At 43.8% G+C, this 12097-nt stretch overlaps 1 protein-coding gene across 1 annotated transcript in view; it reads right to left on the minus strand.

Annotated features, from left to right (window-relative positions):
* The window catches only part of LOC142302328 (uncharacterized), a 213082-nt gene that overhangs the window by 13724 nt on the left and 187261 nt on the right, over positions 1–12097 (minus strand). The window contains exon 9 of the mRNA XM_075343390.1: positions 4913–5003. Within this exon, the coding sequence (XP_075199505.1) occupies positions 4913–5003 (91 nt within the window). The remainder of the gene's footprint in view (positions 1–4912; positions 5004–12097) is intronic.

The raw sequence follows: 12097 nt of genomic DNA on the forward strand, positions 1-12097 counted from the left end.
GTGTAATGGATGCATGCAGACACGACTAGGTAGTGTGGGTGGGGGTGGTATTTAGAAAGGTCTTCATTGGGGATAGTGTGAGGTCACAGAAAGGAGGGGGAAGTGTGATGAGATGGAACAGTATAGAGACTGGGCAGTATAGGGGGACACAGTGTAGAAGACAGTGTGAATAGGGGGCTCAGCATGGAAAGGAGAGTGCAGTGTGGAGGGCACGTACCATAGGAGGAACAGTGTGTATGTCATATTTTGTGCTGGGAACACGGTGAGGGGCAATTTATTATTCAAGAGCGCAGTGTAGGGCAGATATTTTTATTCAGGGACATTATAATGACACTCTTATTTTTCAGGCATCGTGTTGGGATGTGCTGCAGAAAAGCAAAGAAGATGGAAGTCTGCAGAGATGAGCTGTGGCCATGAAAAGTCATCATGGCATCTGGACAAGATAAAGAAAAAGCACAACTCCGATCAGAGACAACATCATCTATAAGGTACATGTAAATGATTATTTGTGATACTGACTAATTCTCATCTGTACTGTGGTGCCTGTATGGTCTTATAATGACTGATAACTATAACTCCCAGTATCTTCTTACAATTGATTAACCCCTTCATGATTTTTCGCTTTCTGGTTTTTTTTTCGCCATTCTTCTTCCGAGAGACGTAACTTTTTTATTTTTCAGTCAATATGGTCATGTGAGGGCTCATTTTTTGCGGAACGAGCTGTACTTTTAAATTAAACCATAAAGTTTTACCATATAGTGTTACGAGGGGGACCCGGGGAAGCGTGCCAAGATGGGAAATGGACTGCTTCCGCCGGTCAAGGTCCACTGTGCGGTGTAAGGGACCGCCGCTATGGTGGGTGAAGAGTGAGCGGGTTGCTGCTAGCGATCGTCTGGAAAGTCACAGACGATCTATGTACACCGATCTGCCCTAACCCGTGAGGGTTGTATGGCACAGATCTCACGGCTCGGTGTACCTGTTGCACGGGGAAGCACAGAGGTGCCCACGCACGTGTGCCAGTGGAAGTCACGAGAATATGGCACGAGGGTAGCACAGAGGTGCCCACGCACGTGTGCTTTCAATAACCAGGTGAGTCCAATGGAGACTTGACGAGCTCACCTGGGACAGGAACACGGCCTGTTGACGGGGGTACTGCCGGAGCAGCAAGGGCCAAGCCCACAAGCGACAGTAATGCCTGAGCAGTGGCGTGGCAGCACGCTGCCAGACATCCAAACATAGAAGGACGGTCGCGCGCCGCCATGATGGCAGGGGGAGCTTTTAAGCAGGTGCAGCTCCACCCGAGGGCGGGCGCGAGGCGGAGATGACGGACTTGACCCAATCAGGGTCCACGACGTCCCAGCCTGGCCAGTCAGGATTCACCACGTCACCAGCCTTGTCATCAAGCCGTGTGACGTCAGTGAGCGAATCAGGACCCACCACGCATTGCACATGCTCACCCTCCTGCCTCTGGGAAATAGAGGCGGGATCCTCGGTCTCACAATGTGGAGAGATAACGGGAATCTCACTGCTTCCCTGAGCAGTAAACCTCTGCACATTGCGCAGCCTCGCAGACCTTCGGGGCCGCTGAGCAGGAGAGTCTGCGGCAGGCCAGGAATGGGAGACCGCTTCACTCCTTGTAACAGGAGAACCACTAGGTGTCACCCTTCTGCTGCCTCTCTGAGAAGGTATCTCCTGCACACTGCGCAGTCTGGCAGACCTTTGGCGCTGCTGAGCAGGAGTGCTCGTGGCAGGCAAGGAATGGGAGACTGCCTCAGTCCTTGCCTCAGGAGAGCCACGAGATGTAACAATATAGTGTACTGGAAAACGGCAAAAAAATTCCAAATGTGGAAAAATTGCAAAAAAAGTGCAATAGCACTATTGTTTTTGAGATATTTTATTCACTGTGTTCACTATATGGTAAAACTGATGTGTGGGTGTGATGCCTCAGGTCAGTGCAAGTTCGTAGACACCAAGCATATATAGGTTTACTTTTATATAAGGGTTTAAAAAAAAATCAGAAGTTTGTCCGAAAAAAGTGGCGCACGGTTTACGCCATATTCCGTGACCCGTAGCGTTCTCATTTTTTGGGATCTATGTCTCAGTGATGGCTTATTTTTTGTGCCTCAGGCTACTGTTTTTAACTGTACCATTTTTGCACAGATGCTATGTTTTGATGATCGCCTGTTATTGTTATTTTTTTGTCGCTATGCCGTTTATTGATCAGATTAATTGATTTTATATTTTGATAGATGGGGCGTTTCTGAATGCGGCGATACTAAATGTGTATATTTTTATTTTTTTAACCCTTTAATTTGCAATGGGACGAAAGGGGGGTGATTTGAACTTTTAGGTTTTTTTATTTTTTTAATTTTTTAAAACTTTTTTTTTTAACTGTTTCCGTTTTATTTTACTAGTCCCCCTAGGGGGCTATATGGATGAATAATCCGATCGCTCTGTCATATCTGCTGATCACAGCTATACAGCTGTAAACAGCAGATATGCTCATTTACTGCATCACCTAGTTCCGGGCCGGGTGAAACCGAAAGTAATTCATGTGAGCTACAGGAGTCATCACATGACCCTGTACTACCATGGCAACCACCGGAAGTCACGTGATCACGTCACGTGACTTCCGGTATCGGCAGGTGAGTAAATGTTTACGCCGATGCCGTTATAATGCGCTGTCACATATTGACAGCACCATTTAAGGGGTTTAAACGGCACGAGCAGATAACGATTCTGCTCGTGCCTGGCAGGCACACATCTCAGCTGTGAAAATCAGCTGAGATGTGCGTCGATCGCGGCAAGTTACCGGTAGCAAACCGCGGGCAGTAACACTATGACCGCTAGGATGTAATATTACTGCCCGCGGTCGTTAAGGGGTTAAGGACATACTGGAAGTTCTAGGTTCATCAGATAAATATATATACAGGGTTGATCTGAAATTACAATTGATGTACCATGTACCAATTCTTGTGGTGTATTCCTGTACTGATGAGGGTTTTGCTGCTGTTTCTGTACTGATAGGGGTTATATGGATGTATTTCTGTACTGCTGGTGGTTCTTATGATGAATTTCTGTACTGATGAGCATTTTGATGCTTTGTTTCTGTACCTGTTGTGGTTCTCATGATGTATTTCTGTACTGATGAGGGTTTTGATGCTGTGTTCTGTACTGATGCTCTAGTGATGTATTTTTGTACCTTTGGTGGCTCTCGGATGATGTATTCCTGTGCTGTTATTTATAAGTCTTGATCCTGTACAAATGTAACAGTTCATAATTTATAAGATTACATTATACAGGATTAAGTATTGTGCCATCTGGCAATGTAAGGGTTACTCTCTTTTTTTTTTTTTTTTTTTTTTAATGTTAGGAGCATTAAAGGAGTTATCCTAAGTTTGTGATGAGTCTGCAGTCACTATGTGTCACTCTATGTGACTGCACACTTCTGAGTTAGTTGTGCAAAATAACAAGGTAGAATAGATTTATATACAGTACAGACCAAGAGTACACACCTTCTCATTCAAAGAGTTTTCTTTATTTTAATGACTCTGAAAATTGTTGATTCACATTGAAGGCATCAAAACTATGAATTAACACATATGGAATGAAATACTTAACAAAAAATTGTGAAACAACTGAAAATACGTCTTATATTCTAGGTTCTTCAAAGTAGCCAACTTTTGCTTTGATTACCGCTTTGCACACTCTTGTGATTCTCTTGATGAGCTTCAAGAGGTAGTCACCGGAAATGGTTTTCACTTCACAGGTGTGCCCTGTCAGGTTTAATAAGTGGGATTCCTTGCCTTATAAATGGGGTTGGAACCATCAGTTGTGTTGTGCAGAAGTCTGGTGGATAGACAGCTGATAGTCCTACTGAATAGACTGTTAGAATTTGTATTATGGCAAGAAAAAAGCTGTTAAGTAAAGAAAAACGAGTGGCCATCCATTACTTTAAGAAATGAAGGTCAGTCAGTCCGAAAAATTAGGAAAACATTGAAAGTGTCGCCAAGTGCAGTGGCAAAAACCATCAAACGCTACAAAGAAACTGGCTCATATGAGGACCGCCCCAGGAAAGGAAGACCAAGAGTCACCTCTGCTGCGGAGGATACGTTTATCCGAGTCACCAGCCTCAGAAATCGCAGGTTAACAGCAGCTAAGATTAGAGACCAGGTCAATGCCACACAGAGTTCTAGCACCAGACACATATCTAGAACAACTGTTAAGAGAAGACTTTGTGCAGCAGGCTTTCATGGTAATATAGCTGCTAAGAAACCACTGCTAAGGACAGGCATCAAGAGGAAGAGACTTGTTTGGGCTAAATAACACAAGGAATGGATATTAGACCAGTGGAAATCTGTGCTTTGATCTGATGAGTCCAATTTTGGGATCTTTAGATCCAACCACCGTGTCTTTGTGCGATGAAGAAAAGGTGAACAGATGGACTCTACATGCCTGGTTCTCACCGTGAAGCATGGAGGAGGAGGTGTCATGGTGTGGGGGTGCTTTGCTGGTGACACTGTTGGGGATTTATTCAAAATCGAAGGCATACTGAACCAGCATGGCCACCACAGCATCTTGCAGCGGCATGCTATTCCATCCGGTTTGCGTTTAGTTGGACCATTATTTATTTTTCAACAGGACAATGACCCCAAACACACCTCCAGGCTGTGTAAGGGCTATTTGACTAAGAAGGAGAGTGATGGGGTGCTACGCCAGATGACCTGGCCTCCACAGTCACCAGACCTCAACCTAACATGTGTTAATTCATAGTTTTGATGCCTTCAATGTGAATCTACAATTTTCAGAGTCCTGAAAATAAAGAAAACTCTTTGAATGAGGAGGTGTGTCCAAACTTTTGGGTCTGTACTGTATATGATGGAAATCCTCAACATAGAAATACAGAATTTACCTGTAAGTAAAGGGAGACAGTTCATTTTGTTTCCATTTTTTCACAATACCACTGCTGTCACCGGTGAAAAGTAAAAGTAATGTTTTTGCACCTGGAAAAAAAAAAAATCACTGAGTATTCCTGGCAGTTTACTTAATGTTCATGAACAATATTGGAAATAACTCTCCATACACAGCCACCTCTGCATCGGGAACAGATCGGGATTAATTACAATAGTGGTGCTCAACCTATGTGCCTACAACTGTGTTGTTTGGCCCATCTGCCGGAGGTGTACTCAACGTATGCCTCTGACAGAATGCTATGATTCATGCACTATATAGCCATACAGTATTTCGTGCTGTATACCACTCCAGTATAATGAACTAAAATATGAAAAAATGAGCAAAAAAGAAACCCCACCACAAAGAGATATATATAAATGTATAGTTAATTCTAGTTAACTCAAAATGTGTGTAGCGGGTGTGATAAGACCATCCCCATAATGACCATCGAAACCAACAGGGATAAAATATATACAGAAAAACCAACACAGGTCATAAATATAATACATTTTAATAATGTATTAAATAATTAAATAAACCAGGATTTTAGGGAAGAAATAATTCCACAAAATAAATATAATTAAAAATGAAGGGCCATGTGCTCAATACAATTTATATACCAAGACAACACATACCTACAGTTAGGTCCAGAAATATTTGGACAGTGACACAATTTTCGCGAGTTGGGCTGTGCATGCCACCACATTGGATTTGAAATGAAACCTCTACAACAGAATTCAAGTGCAGATTGTAACGTTTAATTTGAAGCTTTGATCAAAAATATAAGATAGAAATTGTAGGAATTGTACACATTTCTTTACAAACACTCCACATTTTAGGAGGTCAAAAGTAATTGGACAAATAAACCAAACCCAAACAAAATATTTTTATTTTCAATATTTTGTTGCGAATCCTTTGGAGGCAATCACTGCCTTAAGTCTGGAACCCATTAACATCACCAAACGCTGGGTTTCCTCCTTCTTAATGCTTTGCCAGGCCTTTACAGCCGCAGCCTTCAGGTCTTGCTTGTTTCAGGGTCTTTCCGTCTTAAGTCTGGATTTGAGCAAGTGAAATGCATGCTCAATTGGGTTAAGATCTGGTGATTGACTTGGCCATTGCAGAATGTTCCACTTTTTTGAACTCATGAACTCCTTGGTAGCTTTGGCTGTATGCTTGGGGTCATTGTCCATCTGTACTATGAAGCGCCGTCCGATCAACTTTGCGGCATTTGGCTGAATCTGGGCTGAAAGTATATCCCGGTACACTTCAGAATTCATCCGGCTACTCTTGTCTGCTGTTATGTCATCAATAAACACAAGTGACCCAGTGCCATTGAAAGCCATGCATGCCCATGCCATCACGCCTTCAGAGTTAATTGCAGCCCTTAGAGTCCCTAGTCCAATTACTTTTGGTCCCTTGAAAAAGAGGAGGCTATGCATTACAGAGCTATGATTCCTAAACCCTTTCTCCGATTTGGATGTGAAAACTCTCATATTGCAGCTGGGAGTGTGCACTTTCAGCCCATATTATATATATAATTGTATTTCTGAACATGTTTTTGTAAACAGCTAAAATAACAAAACTTGTGTCACTGTCCAAATATTTCTGGCCCTGACTGTATATATACACACACACACATAGGACGACTAATGACTACATATAGCAGTTGCTTTCATGTTTGATATAGTACCCAACATAAGATATATATGAAACTGTCCTTCAATCACAACAGTTGCACTGATAACCACAGAGTTCAAATATCAAGTTTAGTGTTTATGTGCTGCCCCCATGCCAGCAGCCGGGCTGCTCGGATCCCGATCCGCAGTGTGGCTCGAGGGATTCTACCGGACCCGGGGGTCGCGCGGACACTTCAAATAAAAGGGGATGTATTTGTACGGGATTAGCCGTAAACTGTCTGTGACGCTACCCACGGTGTGTGGTGAGATGTGACACCACCACTGCTGTTGTGGGACACCCGGGGGACGATGGGATGGCAGCTGGATGTTAACCCCTCTGTGGGTAGGGATGGATGCCCCGGGGCCCAGTGGCTCTTATGCTGAGGATGGTGACTGCAGGGACCGGGGCGCCCAGTCAGACTGGGGAATGTTAGTTTACTCACGATTGAATAAATCACACGAGTCCAATGGTAAATAAAGGTGCTGGTGGCCGGCCGCCGCGGTCGGGTGTATCTGATCCCACACCCGGGCTGGTGGTCTGTATCACTTTCCTCTGCACTCAGTGTTTGGTGTGGTGGACTTTCCGGTGTGAAACACGGGAGTCCGCTCCCGGTCCTTTTGTGGGGAGCCTGCCCGCTGACGCTGGCCCATGGGATCTACCGGGCCCTGGCGGTTGCCCTTTATCCCGCGCGGTGGGCTGTTGTCTGCTTTTGCGACTTTAGTTGGGATAGGACCTATAATCCTACCCTCAATTGGTTAATTAGCTAAGCCGTTGGTTCCGGTCCTGGCTTCAGGGTCCAAGTACCCCCTCTGTGCACGATTTCCGGGTCAGTTCTCTGGAGTCGGTACCGGCGGACTCCAACCCTGTCCCGGTCCACCTCGGATCTCCGGCAGCCGTCTTCCCGTCTCCTGTCAGATACGGACCACCGTCTGCCACCTAGTCAGTGCGTCAGGGCTCCGACCCTGATGCCTGTCCTCTCTCCTACTCCTCTCTCAACTGACACTCCCAACTGAACTGGCTGTTTTCCCGCCCCGGGCTCTCTAGACTCCTCGGTGGGCTTTTCTCCATCCGCTTGGTCCCGCCCCTGGTGTGTCTGTCCTTTCCTGGGGGAAGTGACTAGGGTTTCAGGTCGGCTATATGTAACCCTGTGTGGGATGGTGTTATGCGGGGGCCTAAACTGTGTGACTACCTGGTTTTGCCAGGGCGTCACATTTGTACAAACCCACCAGGTACACAAATTTGTATAGTATATATCAATCACCACTGTTCAACCATTGTAACCCGGGATACAGATACACATACTGTATCAACTAATCTGTGTTAATTACATTTCGGCTGCAGGAATGCAATCCACCCATTAATAAATATATCATAGCAATGTAATACATCACTGATAAACGGGCAGATCTGGCTTACAGACAGAGAAAACATGCGCTCATAACCTTATTGCACCTTACTGAATAGCCCAGTGGAAATTCTGCATATAGAAAAGCTATGTAATAATGAATTCACTGCACTCAAATTTGTGATTTTTAATTTATTGGAGCAAAGTGGTAAAGCAAACATCCAACGACGTTTCGACCCACCAGGGTCTTAGTCAAGTCGCTGTATAGTGGGTGACTGTAGGGTGAAAGATGATGTGCACTGTGGCACTGAAGTATATGGAAAAGGTGCCTTGAGGATATATGTGGTTTGCAAGCGCAGCAGCGCCGTTGCTTATTAATTCTCCAATAAATTAAAAATCACAAATTTGAGTGCAGTGAATTCATTATTATATGACTTTAGGGCATTTGCCCTCTTTTCACGTGCACCATCATCTGCTGTAGTCTGAGTGCAGACCATTATATTATTAGTATTATAAAAAAGCTATGGATACAAGTGCAGACAGCCAAGAGGTGGATACAACTGTCAACAATACCTGGTAAGGGAGCACACCACCCTCACACCTGACGTACATTTCGGAGCTTTCCTTCGTAAGAGGTTTTTAATTATATTTATTTTGTGGGATTATTTCTTCCCTAAAATCCTGGTTTTATTTAATACATTATTAAAATTTAGTATAATGAACTATGCTATTCTAGACAGCAAAATGAAGAGTATATTAATGAATATTGACCATGAGCCAAATTATCTGACAAATGATATGTAAACTGACCCTAAAATGTATATGAATAGAAAACTCCTTTCATTTTTTAACCAACTTCATATAATATATTTTGGCCTTTGGCATATTATTAGAAACAAGTTTTCTTAGGATTGCTCATTTTCATATAATCAGTGTAAACAAGTAACAGTCCCCCGACAAACAAGCAAAATACTTGTTCATCGAGGAAATGATTATAAAATCAGCACATCTCGTATGTGAATCTCAAAGTACCATTCAAAAATATATCACATACAGGAAAAGCAAGTCTTTATTCAGCTAAATATCTCATACCTCACATCTTCTTTATTCCACAGCCCCAAACAGTTACTCAACGCTTTTAATTGCATACCTGGCCCTCCACTGTCCCCTCTGACCACCTTCATCTCTGCAGAAGACTTTGCCACATATTTTAAAAACAAGATCATCCAAATAATACAAGTCTTTACTACTCCAACCACCACAACCACTCTATACAACCGACCTTCCCACATAACCTTCCTCCCCACTGAAGGACTGGCCGGGGCTCAGCCGAGGTATGGGGTAGTAGTAGTCATAGTACCCCCGACCAACTCCGTTCATAAAAAGGGGATGAGGGTTGCAGGGGCGGCAAAAGGATGTTGGCCCCGAGGGGTGCTGAGAAGTTTACCTCTGGGTTAGTATACAGTCCCGATAAAGAAGAGGCAGTACTCACTCCAACCCACCTTTCTATCTGGCTCCTGTCACCACCATCACTGAAGAAGAGCTTACTTATCTTCTCTCCAAATCACACCTCACCAAGTGTGCACTTAACCCCAATCCCATCCCACTTCTCCCCAAACTCACCATCACAGTTTCTCAGCCCAAATACATTTCTTCAACCTATGAAATAATTCTGGTACCTTCCCTTCTGTTTTCAAATGTGACACAACAATCACACCTATCTTGAAGAAACCATCCCTTGACCTGACCTCTACATCCAATGATTGTTCCATATCACTGCTCATAATATACCGAAAAATTTTCTTTACCTTAAAACCATAAATTTTTTTGACACATATGTCACAGACAGAGTACATAAATACATTAATTGTGATAAAAAATTATGAATGGAAAGGTGGGAAAATATATACAGTTAGGTCCAGAAATATTTGGACAGTGACACAAGTTTTGTTATTTTAGCTGTTTACAAAAACATGTTCAGAAATACAATTATATCTATAATATGGGCTGAAAGTGCACACTCCCAGCTGCAATATGAGAGTTTTCACATCCAAATCGGAGAAAGGGTTTAGGAATCATAACTCTGTAATGCATAGCCTCCTCTTTTTAAAGGGACCAAAAGTAATTGGACAAGGGACTCTAAGGGCTGCAATTAACTCTGAAGGCGTCTCCCTCGTTAACCTGTAAATAATGAAGTAGTTAAAAGGTCTGGGGTTGATTACAGGTGTGTTGGTTTGCATTTGGAAGCTGTTGCTGTGACCAGACAACATGCGGTCTAAGGAACTCTCAATTGAGGTGAAGCAGAACATCCTGAGGCTGAAAAAAAAGAAAAAATCCATCAGAGAGATAGCAGACATGCTTGGAGTAGCAAAATCAACAGTCGGGTACATTCTGAGAAAAAAGGAATTGACTGGTGAGCTTGGGAACTCAAAAAGGCCTGGGCGTCCACGGATGACAACAGTGGTGGATGATCGCCGCATACTTTCTTTGGTGAAGAAGAACCCGTTCACAACATCAACTGAAGTCCAGAACACTCTCAGTGAAGTAGGTGTATCTGTCTCTAAGTCAACAGTAAAGAGAAGACTCCATGAAAGTAAATACAAAGGGTTCACATCTAGATGCAAACCATTCATCAATTCCAAAAATAGACAGCCCAGAGTTAAATTTGCTGAAAAACACCTCATGAAGCCAGCTCAGTTCTGGAAAAGTATTCTATGGACAGATGAGACAAAGATCAACCTGTACCAGAATGATGGGAAGAAAAAAGTTTGGAGAACAAAGGGAACGGCACATGATCCAAGGCACACCACATCCTCTGTAAAACATGGTGGAGGCAACGTGATGGCATGGGCATGCATGGCTTTCAATGGCACTGGGTCACTTGTGTTTATTGATGACATAATAGCAGACAAGAGTAGCCGGATGAATTCTGAAGTGTACCGGGATATACTTTCAGCCCAGATTCAGCCAAATGCCGCAAAGTTGATCGGACGGCGCTTCATAGTACAGATGGCCAATGACCCCAAGCATACAGCCAAAGCTACCCAGGAGTTCATGAGTGCAAAAAATTGGAACATTCTGCAATGGCCAAGTCAATCACCAGATCTTAACCCAATTGAGCATGCATTTCACTTGCTCAAATCCAGACTTAAGACGGAAAGACCCTGAAACAAGCAAGACCTGAAGGCTGCGGCTGTAAAGGCCTGGCAAAGCATTAAGAAGGAGGAAACCCAGCGTTTGGTGATGTTCATGGGTTCCAGACTTAAGGCAGTGATTGCCTCCAAAGGATTCGCAACAAAATATTGAAAATAAAAATATTTTGTTTGGGTTTGGTTTATTTGTCCAATTACTTTTGACCTCCTAAAATGTGGAGTGTTTGTAAAGAAATGTGTACAATTCCTACAATTTCTATCAGATATTTTTGTTCAAACATTCAAATTAAACGTTACAATCTGCACTTGAATTCTGTTGTAGAGGTTTCATTTCAAATCCAATGTGGTGGCATGCAGAGCCCAACTCGCGAAAATTGTGTCACTGTCCAAATATTTCTGGACCTAACTGTATATCCTATTCTCGCCGTTCCTAACATACGGGGGTCGGCGTCCTAATTGATCATGACGCCCCCGTTCCTCGCCGACTGACGTTCTATGCTGACCCTTCACTCACTCTCGAGTATATCCCGTGTATCTGTATATCAGTGGGTAAAGTGCAACACCAAAGATAAAGCCCACAAGGATAGTTTGTGCACAGAGTCATGTACAGAAAAAGCACCGCCAATAAGTGGCCGCCACGTCACCAGGGTGGGTGGCGGTACTTTTAACTAACCACCCTGTGACTCGGCTTTTTGGTCGGGATTTCGGCGCAAGTCAGCATGAACAAGTTATATAGGGGGGAGTATCCTTGTTGTATGGGTTCAGGGAACTCCGGCCGGGGAGACACTGAGGTATATCCCCTATCCCCGCCTCCCAGTGTGAGGGGGCGTTCATCTAGCCTCATTGGTGCAGGCGGAGCTACCCCCACACGCCCACAGGATATTTAAGTGCGGGCTTTTTGTAAGTTCCTTGCTTTATGCCAGGCCCAAACACTACATGCTGGAGGTCCATCACACGGAAAGTAAATACC

The sequence above is a fragment of the Anomaloglossus baeobatrachus genome, chromosome 4, assembly GCF_048569485.1.
Source record: "Anomaloglossus baeobatrachus isolate aAnoBae1 chromosome 4, aAnoBae1.hap1, whole genome shotgun sequence".
Classification (NCBI taxonomy): domain Eukaryota; kingdom Metazoa; phylum Chordata; class Amphibia; order Anura; family Aromobatidae; genus Anomaloglossus; species Anomaloglossus baeobatrachus.